Here is a 26961-nt window from a genome sequence, read left to right on the forward strand (position 1 = left end):
AATCAAAGGTTTTCAGTAGAACATATGATGACTTCTTTCAAGGATCCGCAAAGGGGGAAAGGGAAAAATTTAACAAAACAAACTATTCAAAGCTAAAAGAAGAAGACACAGGATTAGAGCAAACAGCGTGGCGTTTCTAAACAGCTTCATTAATATAGATCTAACAGTTGAGTATTTGTGACAGACGTGAAGCCAAAACTGACCCCGTATTTTAACTGTGTAAGCAAACATGGTTTAAAGAAGGTGGGTAGAATTTATGGTAATTGAATTTAAACCAACAAAGCAGTCTTTGTATAATGATTTGAAGGACAGTAACTGAGCACAGACCATCACTAAAGCAAGTCTGCCAGGATCTTTTTTAAATAATTCAACTTTATCTCTGACATTTAACTTCCTGCTGGACGCCACAGATGTTTTAAACGTTGCCCTACCAGATAAAATAGCCACACACGTGATTCAACGGAGAGAAGAAGTAATCTGTAAACACCGTAACACATGAGGGCCCTTCCAATGCCTCCATGCAACACTGAAAAACCAAGTGTACAAACATGATCAAAAAGCAGAGCTGCACAGTAAAAAGCTTTTTCTAGTTAGTTTTCTGAATGTTTCATTTTTATCTTACTCTGGATTACTTTCTACTTCTCAGCTCAAAGAGAAAAACAGTTTTTAATAAGAAGTGACTCTAGAGGGTAAATTCAGATATCTAAGCTTGATTGACAGACTCTCCAGCCCCTGAGATAAAGCCAATTAAATAACATGGGTAGGAGAGAGAAAAATAAATAATCTAAAGCTGGATAAATAAATGCTAAATTATTTGAGTGACCTTAGAGGGGCATTATTTCACTGCACATGCATATTGGAGATTAAAAAAAACACCTATAAATATTAATGTGGGGCAATTCCAGAGTGCAAATAAGCAGCGGCATTATCTCTGTGTGGGTTTAAAGTGGAGCGCCCCTTCCTCACACTGAGAGCACACTGAGAAAAAAAACACACATTCAAAGTTAAACTAATGGAGTGGATAATACACATTATTAAATAAAAAAGATTCATTTATGTACATAAACTGCAAAGAGTCTTGCAGAAGTACTTTTAAAGCACAGTTTCAGAGACTAACCAGGTCATAATGCCCCATTTTTAGTTCCCTAATCTCCTGCCTCTATTTCCAGTTTTACAAAGCATGAAAAGTGATCTGATTTGTATACATATCCCATTTAAATAGAGAAGAGATTAGAGGCACATCAATCTTGGCCCAGCCCCAGGGAATGGAGGGAAAAGGTTACTAAATTTATCACTCTGGCTTCTGTGCAGGAGATTTAAATATGGGAGTTGGAGTCTGACTGACTGTCCTCTGAGAAAGAATAAAGCTCCACCTCTGTGTACTCTCCCAGCACAGAGACCATTAATTACACACAACTCACCATCGGTGTTCTCACTTCATGCCGACACTGCAGGGCAATATAGAACCAAAACTATGAGGAAAGGCTTACAGCCAGTGATTATAGGCTGTTCATCAGGAAATCTAGCGCTTCCCAAACTGGAGCAGTTTAGTCCGTAATGCTCTTCACGGGTGGGGCATGGATTAAAAAAAGAAGCCTTCTTTAAAGAAAAGCTGCTTGTATTTCAGAGATAGAATATCTTGTTCTGTGCTGCTACCTTTATCTGCAATTAACCAATAAAGTAAGTTTTTCAGATTAACTTCTAACTGTATGCCTGGACCACAATATATCCGGATAAAATCCTAAACCCAGGCCTCTTTGAAAACATGAAAGAGATGTAAAACTCATTCAGAATGAATCATCTAAAATAGACCATTTCACGCGTGACATCACGAGCTACGTCTGCGCTACATCGGGTCCCGCTGGTAGGCAAAAACAGTACTGTTCTCGTCTACTACATGACAAAACGGGTGATTTAGAGCGTACTTTTAGTTAGTTTATTTTTGGAATCTAAACAATGCCTACGACTTGTTGTGCTGCCACTGGCAGCACAACAGAGGCATTCCAAATAGTCGGATGTACGTTTCTTTCGTTTACCGAAGGAGGAAGAAAGACGAAAGAAATGGATAATTAATGAAAAGATAAATGAAAAGAGCGCAGGCAGACAATCCCAATCGACTGTGGGAGCCATCATACTACGACAGAATCTGCAGTCTACACTTCATCTCCGATAAATACAACTTAATTTTGCACTGGTCATTGTTCTACTTAAATAATTATATAAATAAAAAATTAGGATATATATTTAAGTCAAGACGTAAACGTTCGTTTCGTAATGATATACGTACATGACACATTTTTTGACTGATATGACTTATATTCCGGAGCAATTTATAGTTCGAAAAATACGGTATTTAAATCCTGGTACTTTAGGTTGCAATAAAGTCAATATATTGTTGGTTAGGGATGGGTACCGGATTTGGTAAATCAGTAGGTAGGTACCTACTGAATTCTGTTGGTACTACTGAGTACCTATTCATGTAAAATCAAATGGTACCATGTTTCGGTACCTAAACGTATCATTGTGATAGTGAGGGAGTGGAAACGTGGGCCATTTACTCTACAATTTACTTTACATGAACACAGCATTGCACACACAAAAGTGTAATGACATCAGTAGCCGCTGGTCTAGTCAACCAAGCAACAATGGCTGACAGAAAGCGCTCAAAAGTATTGCCTCCACTTTCCAAAATGCAATGCAGATTATGCTTGAATAATTCTAATCACAGGAAGCACCTGGTCACTGCTGCTAAATACAGCAACTTGGTCGTTATATTTAGCAACGAGTGCTGCTGTGAGCTCCTTCGCACTTCTCCAAGTGCCACCTCACAGGCAGCTGCTGCTGCACCATCCTGAGACCCGTCAGCAGTCAGAGCAAACAGAGCAGAGCCTCTCCGTTTCCACATTACCAATAAATTAAATATTTTAATGTGGTCTTTTTTTTCCTGCAACTGTTGCACTAAAATATTTCCCTGAATTTCATTCACAAACAGATTCAATCCTTTGTTCACCTTGTTCACTCTGTACTGTCCTTTTTGTCAAAAACTTGGTTTATGTGGCGTGGATTCAAGCAATGCATTTAAATTCATGAATTATTTCATAAGGTTCATTTGTAGAGCCAGACTAGTTTATATATTGAGCAATAAATGTTAAACTGAAATATGTTGAGATTTTATATTATTAAGCTAAATAACATTTATTACCACATAAACACACGTACGGAAAATAGGTATCGTTAAGTACCGGTATTGACTCCCAGGTACTGTGTATCGGTATCAGTTCAAATCAGAAAGGTACCCATCCCTGTTGTTGGTAGAGGCAGGTCTGGAGTGTTGTTCTTATAAATCTTTGCAATATGAAAGAAAAAAGTAAATAACTATTTCTCTAATTAGAGTAGTAAGCAGAATGAGCTTACTTCTGATGTGCTGATCCTTTAAGCTTTTAAAATGCTGAAATCATCAATCTCCATTACATCCTCAGGTACCCAGACACCTCACTGCACTGCTTTCAATCATTCCCCCAACACAGCAGCTCCCTGTACTGGACCAAATCTGACAGAATCATTTTCTTGCCTGAAGCCCAAACTAACCTGACATGTTTCTCTTACACAAAACAGTGGCCTTTTTTTTTTTACCTGTTTCTCACACTGGCCATAGTCCGGACCCTGGTCTGGCTGAAAGAAGCAGATTTCTCCTCGGTTTTTGGCCATCTCTATCAACCCAAAGGCTGTCCTCACTGTGGCGTTGCGAGCATGAACAAACACCATGACCTGTTCAACAAAGACAGAGCAAAGTTGTTCAAAATCAACACACTGCAAAAAGTAGTTGCTGGTTTGCAAATAGAATACAGTAAAAAACTATCTGCCTGTCTTTTAATCACACCTACATGATTCACATCAACAAACATCAGCCTCAATGTCTTTTCAGGCCAGCCAACAAGTCAGTCCTCAGGTCAAGAGTACAGCTGTGGCTCTCTGCAGCTCCTCCAGAGTGCAGCGTTCAGATGATGGGTTGATCAGAGCTCTGGGAGGTTGTTGTAGAACGTGACCCTGGTTTAAACTGGACCGTGACCTTCTCCCTGACTTGTCTGCTGGGTTCCCTTGGTCTTTGTGATTCTGGTTGTTCTCTAATATTCTCTGGAGAACCTCTGAGGCCAGAAACAGAACCCGCTGCATTTGGACTCAGAATAAATTATACACAGTTGTATTACTAACTAGGCAACGAGTAATAAGGAATCAATAAAAAAGCACCCTGCACTTTTGAGATATTTATTTGTAAAACACATGTATTCTTTTTTTATGAAAAGATTTGGAAACAGAAATCCCCATTTTACTAAACATTTTAAAAATGTTACTTTGAGAAGCTTTTGTTTTAATGCTTATAAACAATGTTTATGATCCATAAGAGCAAAGAAAAGTGCATGGCAGCAGACATGCAGCAGCAGCAGCAGCAGCAGCGAGCCGTGTGCGTGTTCCAACACACAGAGTCCAGAGGGAACACTGTAGCAAATGTTATTTATTGGAGGTGTTTTATCAGCACCACTGAGCTGTGTGGAACCGTAAGCACCAGATTCTCAGCTTATTAAACTTTGTTCCGGCAGCATGCTTCCCACCAGGAGGGCGCTGGGAAAATCATAAAGGAAATTTCATCCATCACATCCTCCCTGATGAAATTAATATATGTCAGCGCCACTTCTTGACAATTTAATACCGAGAGAAGAAGAGGCCTCCCCAGTTGGGCTCTGGAATCTGCAGCATAAGACCAAGAGGTGGACTGGAGCTTTGTATATATATATCTATATATATCTATATATATCTATATATATATATATATATATATATATATATATATATATATATATATATATATATATATATAAAATAATAATTTTTTTTTTCTGGTGTATGATCAAGATGCCGCATAATAAGTGCCTATGAGGGATAGGATGGACATGAAAGAAGAGAAAAAGAAAGCCCTTTGTGTAAGTGTGTGTGTGTGTGTGTGTGTGTGTGTGTGTGTGTGCATACTTGCAATAAAAGGAGGAGGATAACAACAGCGCTCAGTAGGGAGTTCAACTTCTGCAGCAGATGGGAGCTAAATGGTAAAGCCTGAATTGGCAGTTCTCATGTTCTCAGCAGGCCTTCTGAGGCTGCAGAGGGGAGGCAGAATGAGTGGAAGGTGCTGGGATGGGATGGGATGGGATGGGGGAGAGGACGGCTACACTGGGGTAGATAAGGACCTGAGGGACTTTAGATAGCAGGTGTTAATTTTGGACGTTCAACTAGATATTTACTGCAGAAACTACAAGTCTTGAAAAAGTTGAGATTATTTTTTTTCCTTTTGGTTTGTTTTCTACGAAAAACAGATTTGTGAGAAAGAAGTTTTAATATTGAGCCTAGACTGCTCTGTTAGTCATAAAACATCCGCTGTGCGCGTGTGTGTGTGTGTGTGTGTGTGTGTGTGTGTGTGTGTGTGTGTGTGTGTGTGTGTGTGTGATGGGAGAAGGAGTGCTCTCTGTTCGTACCCTCTCATATTGCACAGTGTTTTTCTAATGGCTCGAACATAACCACAAACTACAATGGATTTTATTTGATGAACCAACATAAAGCAGTGTGCAAGTGTAAAGATGAAGGAAAAAGACAGATGCTTTTGCACAGTCTTTCCATATAAATAGCTGAAACATGTTGCATAGATACCCCGTCTTTCCTCTTACACAGTAAAATCCAGCTCGACCAAGTGCGTTTAGAAGTTGCTAAATTAATAACCACTGCAGCTCACAAAGTGGGTAGGGACTCTGGATGGGTTCCTCCTTATTGACACATTTCGTCTCTTCTCCAAGAGACGCCAGCCTTGGGAGTTTCAGCTAAACTCAGACTTATCAGCAGAGCCTTTGCTTATTGGATCAACACGTTTAACTGTGACAAGCAGAACAGGTTGTTAATATGCAAAAGAGGACCATCAGCCTACCAATTGACCGCTAATGCTCTGATGGCTGCTTATTGTTCCAGGGGGCTGAGTCATACTTGCAATAGCAGCATTGTAAGAGAGGGAAAATTGGACCTGGAGGCCTCTACTCCTGTTTCACAATGGGCGGTTATTCTTTATAAAATGGCCTCCTTTACTCCCCTTTCAAACCAGTGTTCCTCTCTATCCAAGAAGAGAACATCTTTATCCCTAAAAGAGTGACAGCTGGCCTGCAGATGAGTGTAAACTGCAGAATCATGATGTCACTCTTCTGTGGTGGGCCATCCTTTTCGCCAGTGGCTGCTTTGTTTCCCCAATAATGTTTGTGCCGGGGGACCAAATCTTTAGGGTGAACCAGTCTTTGTCCTGGTGTGTTTTGAGGTTTGAAAGCCACTGGTGCGTCATGTTTAGAAAATAAACGTCTTAGTTTCTCTGAAGCTCCTACAACACAGGGAATGACTACTAGTCTGGGTTTGGGGTCCTCCTTTTCACCTGATGGTTGGCTGGAGTCCTGTTTGGGTTTCTTCTGAGTTTTGAGGAAAGTCCAGCTGGGATAACCACATTGCTCGTTTGCCTGTCTTGTGTGTGATCTCACCTTCTCACTTGCTCCTGAGTTTGTAGGGACGTTATCTGCTCTATGATCCAGAGTCCCGATGGCTCCTAACTTTTGCTCCAGTGGGTGATGGGAGTCAAACTGCAAGTACTGGTCCATGTGGGTGGGTTTGTGGCACACGTCAGTTTCTAACTGTCATCCAAGACTAGGACATCGCAGTGCAGGAATGTCAACCTGCCATTTTTACATCCTCTCTTGTAAACTTTATATATTTATCCACAGAATTTATATTATCAGTGAAATGTTGGACTTCCTGAGATTTATTTGCAACAATAGGAGAAACTGGGGATCCCAGAGCACACCCATATTTCTGCCTATAATAATATGTGACGGTGGTGAGTGTCCCTCTTGTCTCTGCTGCTGTCACCTCCCTAAGCAAAGACAAGAACATCATCACCCTCACAGCAGACAAGGGTAGGTGCACCGTGATATTGAACTAGAAAGACTACCATGATAGTTATGACAGTCCCTAGTGACCTAACCACATTTGAACCACTAAAAAGCGGCCCAGGAAGAGGTTTCAAGAAGAAGTTAAAAATGTGGAGCAGTTTCACTAGCCTAGTGGGGAAAATGTGTTGATTTAAATGTATTATTTATAAAGGTAAACAACATTCTATAATGGTGTTCTCTGAATGTTCAATTATTTCTGTTAGTAAATTCTTATACTTGAAGAGAAGTTGTCAATAATTTATTCCATGTATGTGGAGTTTGCTGTTAGACGAATGTCAGTCCTACATGTGTGGCAGCATGATGGAGCAGGCAGAGGGAGGCGTCTTAGGATGGGGAGTAAAGGACAACTCCCCCATTTACTCCATTAGGAACCCCTGTTCTTCAAAAACCCACCCGGAAAGGGAGGCACCATTAGCAGCGCCACCAAAGTCTATGGGGGTGCGAGGCTAGGGAAAAGCAGTGAGGCCCAAGAGTCAACCGCAAACACAAAGTACAAAAAAAGAGAAGAATGTTCGAATTACTCTTTCAACTATTGCTAACATCAGCCAATTGGTGTGATATTCACTGGACAATATCTACCAGGCCCATGGTTATTTGATAAACATAAAATAACGTAAAAAGTATGTAATTGCACAACAGTATGAATATTTTTGCAAGTTACACTATTTCCATCAGCTCACATTTTCCTGTAAGTGGTTCTGTTGTCAGAAGGTAATGAAGAGCCAGTAATCATGGGTGACTCATAACTTTAAGGGTTCCTTAATTTTCTCCTTTAACCAACTAATTGGCTAAGAGCCCTTTTCAACTATGGGTTTGTGAATGTTTTTTCTTCAGAACTTAACTTCCCCAAACTTTTATATTGACCTAGGTCTTTTCTGTCTGCTTATCCACCATACCCAGCCATTGATGTAGATTAAGTTCCCTGAGCGGTTCCTCCTACTGCAGTAGTACTTCAGTGATCTAGGGACTGCCCGAAGCAGTAGTGGAGTACAGAATGACATTAAAAAAAAACAGTGAAATCCTACAATGTCATTAATCTTAGATTGGTTTTGATTTAAAAACCCTTGTAGGAGTGGTTTGGGGGTGTAGATTTGTCTGATTAGGCCCTGGTTCGTGCGGTGGAAACCCAGAGCAGGGATAAACTAGCCCTGAAAAGTACCCTGGTTCCTGGAAAGTTTCCTGGAATGGAAACATACCTGACAACTCCAAACCACACACCAGATAACCGAAGTACAGCAAAGGGTGATGTCTGTGGGTGTCTTCCATCTTCCACTCAACAGCTGCAAATGATGAGCTTGTTTGTATACGAATGCTTGGGACTGTTCAAAGGATCAGTCTGAATTTTGAGATGCAAGGCTGCCAGCATTACTGTCAGTTATTTTATTTTTAGAATAGGTATTTCTGTAACTCCAACAAAGACCTGCACAATCAGATCTAATCTGAATCGTTTATTTATTTATTTCTAAGAAAGAAAACATTGAATTAAAATGCCTATAAATAAGCCTTCCCACATGGATTGAGTACCACATATTTATTTTCAGGTCAAAATCCTCGCCATTTTCAGCACAACTGTATAAATGCTAAATACAGAGGGAACTTTCTGTTTAAATGTTAAAGGACTCACCTGATGACCGGCTTTAATCTGGTCCAGAACTTTGTTATAACACACCTCTTCCATGTCATGCATCTGCTGGATCTGTACAGGACACACCAATAATGATCTGTTTTTACTTTAAAAGTTTTTGGCTTCCTCATTCAAAATATTTGGTATACTGTTAGAAAGTTCAGTACATGTCAGTCTCCTTTCAACATTTTTAATCTTAACTTTCAAATACGAATGATCAAACATTAGGCAATGATGACCATGGAGGTATTAATGCCACTAAAGCTTTTAATCACTACACCTGCATTCTTTAATGATGTTTGGCACCAAAGCATTTAAACATTCCCCATCCAGTTGCTTTATAAATGCTCTGAGTGGATGGCTGTTTATTTACCTTGTTGGTGGTTTTGATGCCGACAAAGGTTTGTCCAAGAGGCACAGGTCTGAAGCGGCTGTCAAAGAAAAACAGGCCAATGTAGGGGTTGACATGCAGGAAGGCGGCCACATCCAGGTAGTTTGGCAAGGTGGCTGACAGTCCCAGGATCCGGATCATGCTCTGTGTAGACTCCACCTGCCCAACAAACAATGCGGTGTTAATGCTAGACCACAGATCCAAGCATGTATCCAAGTGGAGGAAACCCAATCTGCCCAAAAACTCTGGCTGGCCCTGGAAGAAGAAAGCTGTGCTTGTGTGTACTCTTTGAAATTGAATAAAATTATTATTCATAAATATGTTAGAGACACTTAAATTCCTGGTCTTGTTACTGCATTTTCTGCCTATGTACACAGTAAAGATGCAAATTGGTGCAAGCAATCTTTTAACCACATTTCTTCTGACTTGTGGTAATGTCATTTTGGAGTGGCCCAGCAGGAGTCCTGACTTGAATCTAATAGAGAATGTTTGAAAGGAGCTATAGAACAGGGTGGCATTAAAGAGGCCTCCAAACTCAAAGACTTAGAGGTCATCACTAAAGATAAATACCCAACACATAGTAGAAAACTGCTCTGCAATTCTAAGAAGGGTTTGATTCTTGTATTGCCAATACAAATATATAATTCATAAAAGGGTATGAATTTTGACCTGGCATTTTCTCATTTCCTATCAGCAACAAAGTTATTCGTAGAATTATTTTTTTTTTTAAATATACGTTTGGTAGCAGTATGAATAATTCTGGACTTAACTGTACACGTGCATGTGTAGAAGGCCATGTTGGGCATTACTGACTGAACAAAAGGTAAGCTCTATTAAACTGGCTTTGTTTTTGGCTTTCTGCAACTGTAGAAGGGTCAATCAGCATCCAATGCTGCAGGAATACCTGGAGTGAGGGAGCTTTTCCTTAACAAGTTTCTTCCATCAGAAATTATCAAGTGTAAAAGCGCTGAACAGCTTGGCATCCTCAAACTGACAGCTATTCATTGAATAAATATGTACATAACACTCATCTACCCTCTTAAGAGTGAAGAAGGTTTAGCACAAACTAGAGAAAAATCTCTAAAGCGACCATGTGATAGGCACCTCCTGTTTTGGAATGAACACTTCAAACACACACATTTAGAAAACTAAAAACATTAAACTTCAAGGTTAAACCTACACTTCAGAATGACACCATTTTCTGTTTTAAGTGCAAGTGAAACAAATGCCATTATGCTGCCAGCATAGAAAGCTTCATCTTCTGTCAGATGAGTGTGACATGAACAGCTAATAAAAACATGGCTAAAAGCCCTTTCTGTGTAAGCCATGAAATAAACATGGGCTCATTGACGAGAGGTTTGGACTCAGTTTTCCTTTCCCTCGATTTAAAGAGGAGGCCTTAAAAATGCCTTTGTAATTTTAACTAAGAAATCATTTGTTAGTTATTTCTGTAATCCCAATTTTGAAGATTTAAAAAATACATATATTAGTACATTGTATTGTGTATATTCTTTAAAGGCCCTGCAATAGACTGGCGACCTGTCCAGGATGTACCCCGCCTCTCGTCCATTGACAGCTGGAGATAGGCACCAGCACCCCTCACAACCCCACAAGGATAGGCGTGTTAGAAAATGGATGGATGGATGGATGGATATTCTTCAAAGGAACAATAAGTGATATTTCACCACTAGGCTGAGATGGAGCACTATCTGTAGACCAAAACAAGACGTGTATCAAGCCACGCCTTTCTCAAACTCGCTCCAGTGCTCGGCACCATTTCCCCTTCTCCCCCATTGGCAAGTATGAGCCTATTTCCAAAGGATAACTACAAAGCAGAACAGCATGACCTTTCAGAGGGACATGTGTAGTGAAGAAGTAAGTAACTCATAACTTTATAACACTGTTAGCAAGAGAACGTTTTGATCCGATGGGCATGCTCTCCGCCATTTTGTGGGCAGGGAGTGGCATCTGTATGCGCGTGGATGCCACTATAGCCCTTTTTCTATTGCCACTCAACAGCCTGGGGCTTCTGAGAAGCCTGGGGTTTTGCAAACCACAGGCAGCATTTACATACACATTGCCCAACTTATTTCACTTTCCCAGCGCTTTACTTTCCTGGGGCTTTGGTCCCCTGACCGACCAAGTATTTCTCTTCTTTCTCGGGCCTTGTTGACGGGCGAGGTTGCGTGCAGTAAGAAAACCACAAGGGTGGAGTAAGGAGCAGTGAAGAGATGAGGAGTTTACAAACCTATCGATTTTATCACCTTCATTTATCAAAAAAAGTTGTTTTAAGATGATTTTAGGAGAGAAAGTGCACTTCCAAACTTCATCTTTGCAGCCAGTTCATCAGGATTATGAGCCAGTTTTAACTCAATTTTATGCAAGAGCTATAGTTTCAACATTTCCTTTTGTCTTCTTTGTCTTTTTCGCAAGTAGTAACATCAAGTTGTGACTCGTGATGTGAAAAAAACGTGATTCCGTCTGAAATTTTCTAATTATAGCTTCTAGCTCTTGTTCCTAACTCCTGTTCATTGACCTTTCATGAGGTCAACAGTAAGAACTCTATTGGGGTAGGAAAGGAACTTCAGACTGCTATGTTGATTTCAGACAGCCTTAAACTCCATCATCATTATTCTAGTCACATCTGGGTTTACAGCCTTCTGAAAATGAACTACAAAAAAACGCAAGTCAGACAAATAGCGGTGGAAGCTCTGTATTACACAAAAAACATATTGAGGTACATACACTTGCATGTGTCACACACAGTACAAATGAAGCAACAATGTCACTGTAAATAGTATTAGTGTTACTGATTGACCTAACATTGCTTCACTCCAACCATAAAGCTCTCTTCTCTCCAGATATTTGTGTTAATATCTGTGAGATGAGCTGTGCTTATACATTATGTCAAGCAAATGATTGTGGGAATCCTTATGGCTCCTTTGCGCCAGTGAGGGACATTGCAAGCTTCCTTTTTAAAGGAATTATGATGGGTAGCATACAGGCTCTTTTTCCTACCTCCTTTCGTATTGATTGCACTATTCCTACTGCTCTTATCATGGCAAATGCATCAGCATTTGCCATGTCCAGATACAGTTGTATTGTGTTATTTATTTATCTATCCATTATCTGTACCCACTTATCCATGCAGGGTAGCAGTGGGGCTGTTGCCTATCTCGAGCGGTCACTGAGGTAGGGTACACCCTGGACAGGTCGCCAGTCCATCACAGTGTATTGTGTTATTTTACATCATTTTATAATTTTCTGTCTTTAAGCATATACCATAACTGACACTGATTTTATTAAGGTATCAATCTGGGACAAAGTCAAAAAATCTTGATCACGAGATCCAGTTCTAACTAAGCTCCACCTTAGGCAGATCTGTTACTGAGTGATCAACGATAAACTGTCAATGTAACGAAAGTTACGACTGTAACTACGGTTCTATGAATCCCGAATGAACACCAGAGGCGGTGCTTAAAGCACTGAATGATCACTCTTGCGCATGCACAGGTCGAGAATTTTATACCAACATGGTCACGTGTGACCCCCGGTGACACTGGTAAGCCCATATAATCACGTGACAACGACAGCTCAGTCCCTTAATCTTCTCGCGAACAACACGATGATTCCGAGGGACCGAACGCTCTAGCGGTCATCCGGGATTCATAGAACCGTAGTTACAGTCGTAACTTTCGTTCTATTTCATCCCTACTGACCGCCAGAGGCGGTGCTTAAAGCACTGGATGACGACTACCAACAGAGTCCTGAGGAATCACACAGAAATATACAACCCCGCAAGCACGCCCACCACACTGGGATGAGGATGCGTGCTGGGATAGGATCCCCACCAAAGGGTGAAAGTCGGCCAAGTTAACCCTGTAAAACCTTACAAAGGTATTCGGGATTACCAAGAGGCTGCTGGACATATAGCCTCCAGAGTGACTCCCGCCATAGTGGCCTGCCACACTAATGCTTCTGGTGGAATGGCACCGTACACCAGCAGGGGGTTGGCGGACCTGTAGAACGTACACTCGTTCCACCACGTCCACAGTCTGACGTGCAAGACCCTGTTTAGAAGGAGCCTGCCCTTCGCAGGGCCCTGAGTAGCAAACAAACAGATTATCAGACCGCCGCAGAGAAGCTGTGAGTCTGACATATGCCTTCAGTGCCCGAACAGGGCAGAAAGGCTAGACCCATCCGTATAAAGGCTAGCAAGCTGGAGGGGCACAGTGTGGCCCGCAAATGAGGCCACAGTAGGAAGAAACCCAACATCATGCCAGAGAATAACACCAGCTGGATTCCCATGGCAACAGGGCTTGTGAACAGACAACACTTGTAGCTTCCTGACCCGCTTCGCCAAAGCCAAGGCAAGGAGAAAGTCTTTTGACAGACACTCAAGGCTTGCATCTGCCAACTGTTCAAACGGAGGAGATCGCAGGGCAGTGAGGACGAGAGAGAGAGGTCTCACACAGGCACAACAGGGCATGTGGGAGGGTGCAAACATCGGGCACCTCTCAGACACACAAAGCATCCTTTTTACGGCCTATCGTTTCTCCACTCGCCACCGAATGCCAGCAAAAGATGGCAGCAACATAAACTTCCAGAGTGGATGGAGACCAACCTTGAGAAAGCAGTGCTTGAAGGAAGGTTAAAATAAGAGAAACATGTCAGTGTACAGGGTCCTCATGTCTTGCATGACACCAGCTGCTAAACCTTCCACATATGGGTATAAACCAGTCGTGTGGAAGGGGCCCAGGCATTAGTCATCATATGTCCGATGTTCCCGTCATACTCTGAAGGAAACGTCGGCCCTGTAGCGGCCAGGCCCAGAGTTGGAGGCGACTGGGATTGGGATGCAGGATCTGATCCCCCAGCTGTGACAGAAGGTCCGTCCTGTGGGGAAGAGGCATTGGAGAGCTGCAACAGAGCCTGTGCAGCAAAGGAAACCAGATTCTCCCTGGCCACCAGGTGGCCACTAGAAGGACCCAATGCCCCTCCTGAAGGACCTTCGGGGGTGTTGGGCCTATCATGGGAAGCGGTGGAAAAGTGCAGAGCAGCACTCTCGTCCAGTCATGTGCCAGTGCGTCTTGACCCAGGGGACTGGCATTGTCTGCCAGGGAGAACTAAAGTGGGCAATGTGTTGTCTCTTCGGACGAAAGTAGATCTACAGCTGCTTTGCCATACCTCTCCGAAATGACCCCCACTACCTCCAGGTGGAGTCTCCACTCCCCCGTTGGTGGGCGTCCCAGAGACAGAATATTGGCCGAAACATCTGCACCCCTGGAATGTAGGCAGCTCTCAGGCTGGCGAGAACAGGGGCTGCCCAGGTCAAGAGCCTCTGGGTCAGCCACAGCAATGTTAACGAGCGTGTCCCCCATTGATGGTTGATATGAAAAACCACTTAAGTATTGTCTGACCGCACCAAGACATGCCGTCCGCACAGGTCTGGGAGGAAGTGTTGCAACGTCCGCTGCACAGACTCCGACTCCAAGGCGTGGATGTGCTGCAGTTTTCCTCCGCGGAGACCATGACCCCGGGCGATCTGTCACTGCCACGCCCCATACCATGGCGGACGCGCCAGTAGAGACAACCTCTTGTCGAGACGGCAGCGAACCAAGTGGAACCCTTTGTCATTAATACTGCATTTTGCCACTGAGCCAGTGATGCGAGGCAGTGAGAGGACACCCACAGTGTGGTGCGATGGCACAGCGTACGAGAAGGGTCCAGTCTCAGGCTGTGAACCACATCCGCAGTGCTCGCAGAGACAACAGTCCCAGGGGTATTACTGTAGTGGCAGGAGCCAGCTTGCCCAACAGATGAAGATAAGCAATAAAAGGGGTGCACGGCCGGGCAGAAAGTCGGGCAGCATATGCAGAATGCCCTCGACACGCTGAGGCGATGGGCGAACGGTCACAGTGAGGGAGTCCATTGTGATTCCAAGAACGTGACATCTTGAGATGGAACTAAGTTACTCACAAGTAGACCCAATAGGTCTACATGGTCGAGTAATGTGCTCGTGTCTGCAGTGGCTTGGGCCTCTGTGGGCGCACAGATGAGCGAATTGTCCAAGTAGGGCAGGATCTTTAACCCCTTGGCCTGCAGAGGACACAGTGTTGCAGCAATGCACCAAGCAACATACATGGGGACAGAGAGACCGAATGGGAGAACCCTGGACGAAAGGCTTGCCCTGAAATGCAAAGCAGAGAAAACAGCCAATGACATGGTGCGATTGGGACATAAAGTATGCGTCCCTCATGTCAACCAGGGTGAACCAGTTGCCTGGAGAAGATTGTCTGAAGCACACCCCTGATGCCCAACATGTGGAAGGGGATGGTCTCGAAAGAACATTCAGACCTCTCAGGTCCAAAATTGGGTCGAGTCCGCAGCCGTTTTTGGGACCAATAAAAATACTTAAGTATAAAGCTCCCTGGGTCCTGCAGGGGGTCAACAGGCAATATACCGCCCTTGGCCAGCAAGGCATCCATCTCGTGGCTCAGAGTCTGAGCCTTTACCTGGTCGCGAATTCCCGTCATCCTGACTCGACCAGGAACAGGAGGGCGGTGGCGGAACTGTAGCGCGTAACCCTAGGCAAGTGTAGACACCACCCATGGATCAGAAACGAGAGCGGTCCAGCAGCCAAGCTAGTCCTGGGTAAAGTGTCCCACCGCCAGCTCGGTGATGCACTGGCCATAAGCAGGCAGTGGTTGCCCCACAGAAGGTGTAGTTGGGGCAGGATAAGTGCATTAAAGTGAACCAGAGGCACTCCCAGCAGGATGCCACAATCGCCTACGATGCAGGCCGGCCAGCTGCTGCCTTGTACGCAAAGCCTGGGTTGACCGCTGCAAGCGCAGCAGAGCCAAATAACTGCCCAGAATCACTGGAAGACTCATCAGGGTCTCTCTACAGGCTTTGGTTAGAGGAGCCTGAGCCAACCAACTTGGCGGCATGCTTCAACAACGGTAGACAGGACACGGCCAACTTACCTTGACAAGAGAGAAAAAGCATGTAAAGGTGTGTCAATCGCGGAGCCTCCAGAGAGGCTGAGAGACCAGTAATAAATGCGACAATGAGTTACCAAGTCGCCCCAAGAGACCCTGAGTCAGACTCTACAGAGTAGATCGGCAGTCACACGGCACTGAGGACGAGGACTACAGGCATTAGCTCTCAAAGCCTGCTCCGGCACCACACTGAGGGATGCTCTGGCATGTTCGAAGGAAAGCATATGGCCCAAGCCAAACTTGGGCACGTCTTGCATGGCCGCCAGGGCCCTGCCATCAGAGGTCAGCAGCGAAAAGGCCTAGGTGTCTGCCCAGCAGGCATGAACCACCTTCACATATTCAGCAATGGGGAAACAAAGGACGACCTAGTAGTAGGACGTCGAAAGAAGCACCAGAAGCCGCAGATTGGTTCGGTTGAGCATCCAGCTACAACTGGGCAAGAGCAGTTTTCAAAGCGCCCACTATCAAACCGTCCTCTTCTGACTGAGAGCCGGAAGAGATACGTAAACAGGCTGCTGACAGATGCGAGCCAGAGTCAAACTGATGTTGAAAAACAGTACCAGATGCCAGGAATATAGCATTGCATCTCCAGTCAAGGCTTCTCTATGGCGATCTGGTCCCAGACAAGGGGGACACAGATCATACCCATCCTACTACTGCTGTGTAATAAAACATAGGCAAGCCGAACACGCTACCCAATGAATGATAAAGCAAGCCTGAACACGGCTGCTGTGTAATAAAACATAGGCAAGCCGAACACGCTGCCCAATGAATGATAAAGCATGCCCGAACACGGCTGCCCAATGAATGATAAAGCAAGCCCGAACATGGCTGCTGTGTAATAAAACATAGGCAAGCCGAACACGGCTGCACAAGGAATGATAAAGCAAGCCCGAAAACGGCTGCTAAGTAATAAAATATAGATAGCCGAACACGGCTGCACAATGAATAATAAAGCAAGCCCGAAAACGGCTGCTAAGTAATAAAATATAGGTAGCCGAACACGGCTGCACAGTAAATGAAAAAGCAAGCCCGAAAATGGCTGCTAAGTAATAAAATATAGGTAGCTGAACACGGCTGCTACGTAATAAAATATAGGCTGCAATAATCCAATATAGGCAGCTGATGCGCCGGCAATTAATTATAAGCAGCCGAACGCGGCTGCAATTTAACATTATTGGCAGCCGAACGCGGCTGCAACCTAACATTATAAGCAGCCGAACGCGGCTGCAATTTAACATTATTGGCAGCCGAACGCGGCTGCAACCTAACATTATAAGCAGCCGAACGCGGCTGCAATTTAACATTATTGGCAGCCGAACGCGGCTGCAACCTAACATTACAAGCAGCCGAACGCGGCTGCTATTAAACATTATAAGCAGCCGAACGCGGCTGCTATTCAACATTATAGGCAGACAAGCTGGTCGAAATCGGCTAACGTCTTACCACCAGCAAGGAGGAAATCGGCGCGGGGAGCGAAAGCGTCCCGACTCCCGCCCATCAAAGGGAAACAACTTACCAAAGGAACAGCAAAGTTGTAACAAGGGGAGCTTGCGCAGCCTCTGGAGGGCGAGATAATTCTCGCAGCCCTGACCGTAGTCTCGAGGCTACCAGCGACAAGCAAATCAGTGACTTACCACCTGTTCAACCTGCATGCGAGAAGATGATAAGGGACTGAGCTGTCGTTGTCACGTGATTATATGGGCTTACTGGTGTCACCGGGGGTCACACGTGACCATGTTGGTATAAAATTCTCGACCTGTGCATGCGCAAGAGTGATCATTCAGTGCTTTAAGCACCGCCTCTGGCGGTCAGTAGGGATGAAATAGAACCCTTATATCTTTTTATTTCAAATCAACAACAGTTTGACAATGACTCCAAGCCATGCTCTCTAATTACATGGACTCATGCCAGAGTAATGTCAAATGAAGACATCAGAAAATAAATAAGCAACACATACATAGTAAACTTATTAATAACTATTAATAGAGAAATATGAACTTGACATTTTTTAAAACACGAAGCAGTGATATTTCATGTATATTGTTGATTTTTCCCACCTGTTTTTTGAGCTCCCACTGATCCAAGACAATAGGTTCAGTGCAAAACTAGCTTAGTTCAACCAGTATTCAGCTTGGGGTGGAGTCAGAGAATTATGACTGAACAAAAATGTGTCAGTAGAGCCGAAAGCTGACAAGACAGTGCGACTAAAAAGATATTTCAGAAATAAATCTGCTTAAATGGTAAATGGACTGAACTTATATAGCGCTTTTCCAGTCATGCTGACCACCCAAAGCGCTGTACACTATAGCCACATTCACCCAGTCGCTCTCACTAACGCGCACACATTTATACACCGAGACGCAGCTCGGTAGGCAACTTAAGGTTAAGTGCCTTGCCCAAAGGCACATCGACATGTGGCAAGGGGAAGCTGGAATCAAACTCACAACCTTCTGGTTGCCAGACGACTACTCAACCCATTAAGCCACAATCGCTGTGCTTAGACTACATGTATAATGTAGCTAAGCACATGGAAAAATAGTAAGCTGTTGCTACTCACCTTTATTAAATACTGAAGCTATACAGGTTTGCTCCAACACTGACTTACTTTTGTCTTGGAAAAATGAGCAAAATTCAATATGTTGTGTATCAACATGGGCGAGAGGATGGAGAACTAAAGTGGGTGTCGGGGGAGATGGTGGGCTGCCCTATCTGAGAGCCTCCTGCTGAATGTGACAGGGAAGATTGGTAAGGCCTTTAATGTGATGCAGTACCTGTCAAAGCATCCTATCAAGATAAGAGCTAACCAATCCCTGCCGGCAGACTGGGCACTTACTGCACACTCATTCTGCATGCTGTTCATCATGCTTGTTACTGTCTACCTTAAAATAAAGTTTCTTCTCAATCTGGGAAATGTTACTCATACGATTATTAAAATCTTTCTGTCTTACCAAAGTGAAACAGCAAAATTTTACATTTTTACTGAATGAGAGAGGCTGATTCAAAAGAATTCAAGCAAACCTATGGCAAAAAAACAAATATGTTGACTTTTAAAATCCTCTATTCTTTACAGAATTATTTTCTTGAAATTGTTTCTATTTTTCTAGAGTGTGAACAACAACAATTCAACAAAATACAGTTGATAAAGATGTTTTCTTAGGTTGGTGAAAGAAGAAGAAAAAAAACTTATGGAACAGACATTCACATCAAATAAACATGGTATGTAAGCACGATACGCACAGTTAGCTTCCCCTTTTCTGACTCTAGATCTGTACATGCCCTGAATGAAGGGAAGGTCAGCCGTGACAATCTTTTTCTGCAGACTTAACTGTTTGCTGCAGTTTGGACCTGTCCTATTTTGTAAATTTGCCTGCTGGTGTTACCGATTATATGACAGCCCCGCTTCTTCTGTTAATCTGGCAACTGTATCTATAATGTAGCCTACCACCGTCAGCGTGTGAATGGGTGAGTTAAAGGGTGAATGACTGAATACAGTGGTGGGCTTGGTCGCACTAAACCACTAATTGCTGTGGTAACTTTTCCTTCTTCTGATTATCATTCATGTTAAGTTTAAAAACAGTTTGCGGACAGGTTAGCGTTCCCTATATTAAGTTTTGACAGCTGTGAGTACGATAACAATGTTCAAAATATTCATCCGACATTTACGTCACTGTCCTGGCTCGCACTACACTATAGACCAGTTCATTGTTATTGTTTTGAGGCGGGTTTTTCGCGCATGCGCGCCGGACTGGTAGGCAAAAGGCGAACACAATGGCGGACGCAAACAGAGAAACTGACGAGTTCTCCGCGTATTTTTCTTCTTTAGATAACGTACTACAAGATCGTTTTAAGAGTAAGTTGATGGTTGATGGTATCAGATTGCCAGATCCACACAGCAAAAGCCTTAAGGGACGGAGCGAGTCTGTGAAATGCTGGCCAAGGGTTTCTTACCATGACATATACAGCTGCCTTATAAACATGGCAGGCCAGTACAGACAGAGAGCACGAAAGCCATGAAACCACTGGACGGCTACAATTATTTTAAATCGGGAAAAAGGCTCCAGCAACGCCCGCGACGCCATGAGGGATTAATCGGTCAGAAAATGGATGGATGGATGTTGTTCACACATGTTTGTGCAACAGCACAAAGCGGCGTCGGACACAGGCCGCGTCTCAGCAGAGGCCCGGTAGGTTAAAAAAAAAATAATTTTCACTACGGATTATTTTGGTGTTTTTGTCTTGTTAAAATGGGTGGCGGTGTCGGCGACATTGCAGCGTAAACACAGAAGTACTAGCGCCCGTGAACCGGGGCGTAATAGCAGCAGCAGCGGCTGTAGCCCCTGCTGCTAGCTGCTGCTAGCCGCCCCGGCCCGGCTACACGGGTCCGTGTAGCCGGCGGCGCCGGCCCGTGTAGCCGGGCCGGGGCGCCGGCCCGTGTAGCCGGCGGCGCTGGCCCGTGTAGTGTTTACGCAGCAGCCGCTGGCTGCTGCCGCAGCCCGTGAACTGGCAGAGCAGCCGCTGCCTGCTCCGCCGCTGCTGCTGCTACCGCTTCTCCCGGCCCGTGTAGCGATCATCACCTCCCCTCCGCCGCTATTTAAGTAGAACAATGACTAGAGCAGAATTAAGTTGTATTTACCGGAGATGAAGTGTATACTGCAAATTCTCTCGTAGAATGATGGCTCCCCCAGTCCATTGGGAGTGTCTGCCTGCGCTCTTTTCATTGAAAATATCCATTTCTTTCTTCGTCCTTCATCCTTCGGTAAACGACAGAAACGTACATCCAACGATTTGGAATGCCTCTCTGTGCAACCGGGAGCACAACAAGTCGTAGGCACCGCTTAGATTCCATAAATAAACGAAGTAAAAGTACGCTCTAAATCACCCGTTTTGTCATGTAGTAGACGAGAACAGTACTGTTTTCTGCCTACCAGCGGGACCCGGATGTAGCGCTGACGTCACGCGGGACGTCACACGTGAACTACCCTATACACAGCCACACAATACCTTGGCTATCCAACAGAAGCAGTCACAGCTACACAAAAAACTTTTTCTTCTCACCTTTCTATGCAGCTTCCGTAGATGTGAAGTGAACTTTGTTTTATAGTTGTTATATGTGTGAAAGTTACATCCTCACCAAAACTGATGTCACATCCTCAGTAAATGTATTAAGGTCAGTGGATGAAACTTCAAAAACACTACAATCTGTGCATTAAAAGCAGGCATGTAACATCTCTTTTGACTCATCAGTTCACTTCCTAACTGTTCTAAGCATAGGCTAAGAGGTTTTGCGTTTTTGCCATTACGTTGAAATGAAATAAAGCAGACAATGATAAGAAATATGGTCTGGTAATGGCAAAGTATGCATCTTTTAAAGCTGTGTAACAATAATCCAGTGTGTCATTATCCCTGATGGGGGATGTGATTCCCTGTCTGTACTTTGGAAGTTCTTATGGGGGTTTACACTGTTAATATGCCAAAGAACAATGATGATAGAGTGGGTGTTGTTTTTCTTCACATCTGTCATTAGCTCAGCGAGCTGCATTTGAGACTCTGTCCTGCAGGCTTGTGGTTTGATGTAAAACGGTCCAGAACAGTTTCATTCAGTTTACAGGGATTTCCATATTAATATGTCTAAGGAAGTGAACCTAAGCAGCCTCCGTAATTTCTTCAGTACAATCAATTACGGGAGTCTGTGAGGTGTTTCAATAACAGGGCAGAAGGATGGAAGGGGTGGGGGAGGGTATGTGAGGCGTTCTGCTTAAAGCCAGCTTCTTCGATTGAAAAGCATAGGCTGAGCAGGGACAAGTTTTCACACAACCATAAACTGTAAAATGTAGCGTCGGTGGAAAGATGTAGTAAGTAAGAAGAATGTAGACATACATGTGTTCTGAGTGTGAGTTACTGGTGCTTTAACACAAACAGCATTTAAGAAGAAAAAAATTGTTTCCCATTAATTTATCTTTGCAGTGGTTAAGTTTTCTTATTATTAGAAATCAAAAAGGCTCCCAATATTTCTCCTGTACATAGCTAATGGCAGAGCTTATACTGTAACTGTGCCCATTTTCAACCTATACTCTTGAAAGCTGATGGAGCTCATCTGCTGGAGGATTGCTGGAGGACTGCTGAAAAGTCAACGACAATTTAAGCAACTGTCCACTGTTGTTTCATGCTCATCCAAAAGGAGCAAATACAGCAAGTCAATAACTCAATGCAATAAACTTGGTTTCCTTAGATATAAAACATTTTAACCAATCTGTCGGTATGATTTGATTGAACTGACATTGTAAAATCACATTTTGTAAATGGGATGAGGTCCAAGTGGATTGCCCTAATAGAAGCGCAATGGCGCAAGAGAGCATCAAAAACTACAATTTGATATATTACACTTGTGAGAAACCTTTACAATGTTTTTAATGCGAGAATATAGATGCGTAGAACTCAAATATCTGCTCAGTCTATCAAGATGTTGCTTAGTAGCAAAAGTGCTCCAACGTTTTTAGAGATAACAACCAGCTTGCCTTGCCAGCCGTCAGCTGACCTGGACTGGTGAGGCTTGCTATATCGAGAGACAACGCCTCATTCCCATCACATCGTTTTAAAACTCTGGCTGGCTGTTATCAATGAGTGGAAGTTAAACATGGATATAATTTAGTCAGATGATCTGTAACAGTTTATGTTTGCTTTATTCCAGTGTTGAATTTGTTATTGAGCTGATTTGTCACAAAGTTAAGCTTCAAAACAGAATAGTTTTATCGGTTTAGTGCTAGTACTGAATAGAAATTCCTTTACTGTCTCACAATGGGAAAAATGTGGGTGTGATGAGGTCCAAAACACGTAGATAGATTACAGAACAATTACATTATAGATTAAGTAATATGATTAAAAAAACTAATTTCAAGTTAAATTCTAAAGAAGAGTACTTGTCAGGGGGAAAAATATAAAATATTGCAAAATTATTAATTGTTAATACAGCATGATCAGATGAAATGCAACATTCAAGTTAAATAGAGGAAATACAGTAGCAGATTTACAGAATGATGTGAGAAAACTATGCAGTAGAACACTTATCGAGTTTCCTGTGAGCAGCAGAGATCATAAAATCTACCCTCTCAGCAGCTGGGATGAAGGACCAGCGGAATTTCTCCTTGGAGCATCAGAGATGGGTGGAAGACATTGCCATTCCACCCCCCATGCACTCCAATAGACACCAACCTCCTCTGCAGGTAGAGTCTGCTCTGACCATTCCTGTAAAAAACTGGATAAATGTGTGCTTCTGTGCTTTTTTGTCTCTCTTGTTGTGTCTCTGCTCTGTTTTCTGTAACCCCCAGTCGGTCGAGGCAGATGACCGTTCATACTGAGCCTGGTTCTGCTGGAGGTTTTTCCTTCCCGTTAAAGGGAAGTTTTTCTTTCCAATGTCGCTTTGTAAAGTGCCTTGAGATGACATGTTTCATGAGTTGGCGCTATATAATTAAAATTTAATTGAATCAGTGTTGTGACTCCAGTCCAGTTCTCTAAAACTGACACACAATGAGGAGTAAAAGTGTCCAAGAAAGAGACCAGAACATAACTTTGGTTTAGGGGACAGGTAGTTTCGGTAATATCTTAAAAATATTTTGTTTGATTATTGGGGCTTACAGGTAAATAAATATTCAAAATACAGCATTTCAGAAAACAGAGCATTACAAAAGATCAATTAAGAAAGGATATAAACTGGGAAGACATGGTTCTGAAAAGTATGTTCATTTCGATGCACTCAATACTTGGTTGGTGTGTTGCCTTTCAGCCATGAATCTGAAAGGACCTTTGTTTTGAATGAGCTGTTATTTTGTAGTAACATTTTCACTCTAACATTCCAAATGTCAGGTTTATTTTTAGTTACCACGGTAGTTAGTGCGGCAGTTAGAGGCAGTTGGAAGTTAGCTGTTCACATTTTGCTACATTTCTGTGTTCAACTACCTGATTTATCGCTGTAAATGTGATAATTTATTATTTACATTTATAAGTTGATTTTAAATAGTACTTACATTAAAATGCCGTTGATTTATTTGTAGCTTAAAACGTTTTATTTACATTTATTTACATATGGATAGCACCTGTTACGTAGTTAAACGGTCATTTTTGTATTGTTACAGTTTTCACTCTTACCTTGTATTAAGAAGAAAAGAGCCACAGTAAAGAGAGACTAGAGCTTGCTACGACTGCCGTCTTCATTTATAAGGAAGAGTTTAGCTAGTTGTATTGGGGCAGTTGCTACACTGCGGTGAGGACAACATAGTTAGGGCTCCTAATTTTGAATGAATTACTGCATCAACACAGCACGGCATGGAGGCGATTGGTCTGTGGTTCTGCTGCTGAAATGTAATTGAAGCCCAGGTTATGTTGATAGAAGCCCTTCAAGTCATTTGCATTGTTAGGTCTGGTGTCTTTCATCTTCCTTATGACAACTGTATACAATTGAATGCAATTCCATCAAGCCGAAGTGGTTCAAAAGCTCCCTGGCAGCAGGGTGCTGCCTGAAAGCTTTGGACATTGTACGGCTGTTGTGCCTTTTCAATGTCGTATGGAGGACTGGGACAACATGTATAATCTGACCCAATCTGTATAATATGATTGAACTTGATTTTGTAAAGTGCCTTGAGATGACATGTTTCATGATTTGGCGCTATATAAATAAAATTGAATTGAATTGAATTGAACACCGTTGTATTGGCAGACAAGGGAGGTAGTCCCAATTCTTAAGAAAAGGGTGGAGGGTGTGTTCAAATAATTGAGGAATCACACTTCTCAGCCTCCCTGTGAAAACTTACTCTGGGGTATTGGAGAGGAGGCTCACACTGATTGTTGAACCCCAAAACTAGGAGGAGAAAATATGGCTTTCGTCCTAGCCACAGAACAGTGGACCAGATCTTTACCCTCACAGAATTGGTAAGGGGATCATAAGTGTTTGCTTCTCCCATCTACAAGCGTTTGGTAGATCAGAAGGCATACAGCCATCTTCCTAAAGGTATTTTGTGGAGGTTGGTGTAACTTAGCACTTTTGAGAGCCTACAGCCCTTATATGCCCAAACAGCTGTGTCCTCATTCTCGTCACAAAGTCACACTGCTGAGTGTGAAGCGAGTATGCTCCTCCAAGTCTGGAGAAATGGTCCTGGACCGGGAAAAGGTGGATTGCCCCCTCTGGGTAGAGGGTCAGTCTCTGCCTCAAGGAGGATGGAACAAGATATGGACAGACAGATTGGGACTGCATCTACAGTAATGCAGGCACTGCTCCGTTCTGTTGTGGTGAAGATAGAGATGAGCCAACAAAGCTCTTGATTTACCCATCAGTCTATGTTCCAACCCTCACCTATAGCCAAGAGGTGTGTATCATGATCAAAAGAATTAAATCTGGGATACAAGTGGATATAGTGATTTTCCTCCAGAGAGTAACCAGGCTCAGCCTTAGGGACAAGGAGAGGAGCTCTGTTATCTGGGGTGGGCTCAAAGTAGATTGACCACTGATTTTCTGCATCGAAATGTTGAGGTGGTTTACACATTTGATCAGGATACCCCCTGAGTGTTTCCCTTTGGAGGTTTTCCCGGCTCACACCACTGGGAGAAGACCCAGAACTGGAACACTATATCCTGTCTGACCAAGGAATACCTTGAGGACCCCAGAAATGAGCTTGAGGATGTCACTAGGATGTCTGGTTTTCTCTCCTGGACCATCTCCGATAAGAAAAAGACAATGGATGGACGGATGGGAAAAAATTATAAAAATGAACAAGAATAAAACTGAAACTAACAGTTAAATGTTAATGTGTATTTTTAGCAACCAAGGGTTGTTTTTAATAAAATTGTTAAAAAATCAGTTTGCTGAATTTTTTTAACAATGATTGATTCTCAATGTTGCATTAACTAGCCATCACGATTGCAAGAAGTGATGGACAACTTACAAGACTGTGTGCTACAGCCGATCACAGCTTCAAGAGAATGAATGAGCTGTGTAATAAACACAGCAGAACTAACACTGGCTGCTATCTTATCATAAGCAGAGCTTTTAGCTTTAGTATTAGCAGCTGGGATAAAGTAGACATGATTTAGCACTTTCATAGAGCCCATGCTCACATGTTCTTTGCAGGTTAAAGAGAGGAGAGGAAGGGGATAAATAGAATGGTACGAGCTCACATTAACAAAAAATTAGTACTCAAACCACGTATCAAGATAAAGTTTGTTGCAATTGTAGTGCGTGAAAATGTTATTTGCTAAGATGTTATAAAACTGTCAATGCACATAATAATGAATTGGTTACATTAAAATACAATGGGTAACTTCATTATGTAATTATACACCAATTTCAAAAGGTGACAGTACAGTGAATATATGTTCAGTCTAAAAGTGGATATATATACTTTTGTAGACAACGTGGTGCTCAATCTGTCTGTACGCTGATGGTGACTGGAGGTAATAAAGAGCTTGTTCTAAACCTCTGATGTGAGTGATGTAACTGGAGCTGGGCAATACAGCCTGACATCAATATCACGATATATTAAGCAATTCACCTTGATAAATGGACGATAATAATTACATTCTATTCTTTGAAGTTTTGCATTTTTCCCTCATTTTTCTTTTCGTCAATTTTTGGAGCCCCACACAGCGCGCCCTGGCGGCTCCCCAAAGGTCTACAGCCCCCATTTTGAAAATCACCGGTGTAAGGAATATGTAAAGTAATATTTTGTCAATATTTATTTTTCAAATTTATTAAATTCTCGTTTCATAAAAGTTTGATGATTATATTATCAAAACAAATTTCCTATTGTAAGTTTGTTCAGCTGGACTGAGGGTAAAATGGTTCTTTGGGCTGTAAAGGTTGCTGGCCCCTGATTTAGAGTAAAATGTCAGGGAAGCTGAACGCTTAAGTTTGATTGTTTCTAAAACAGG

The 26961-nt window shown here is 42.9% G+C and overlaps 1 protein-coding gene across 1 annotated transcript in view; it reads right to left on the reverse strand.

Moving 5' to 3' along the window:
- Positions 1-3430: 3430 nt before the first annotated feature.
- The window catches only part of LOC118560388 (activating signal cointegrator 1 complex subunit 3-like), a 55184-nt gene continuing 31653 nt past the window's right edge, over positions 3431-26961 (reverse strand). The window contains exons 4-6 of the mRNA XM_036131363.1: positions 9023-9199; positions 8650-8721; positions 3431-3768 (exon numbers count right to left, since the gene is read on the reverse strand). Coding sequence (XP_035987256.1) covers positions 3511-3768; positions 8650-8721; positions 9023-9199 — 507 coding nt within the window. The 3' untranslated portion in view covers positions 3431-3510. The remainder of the gene's footprint in view (positions 3769-8649; positions 8722-9022; positions 9200-26961) is intronic.

This window comes from Fundulus heteroclitus, unplaced genomic scaffold (genome assembly GCF_011125445.2).
Source record: "Fundulus heteroclitus isolate FHET01 unplaced genomic scaffold, MU-UCD_Fhet_4.1 scaffold_424, whole genome shotgun sequence".
Classification (NCBI taxonomy): Eukaryota; Metazoa; Chordata; class Actinopteri; order Cyprinodontiformes; family Fundulidae; genus Fundulus; species Fundulus heteroclitus.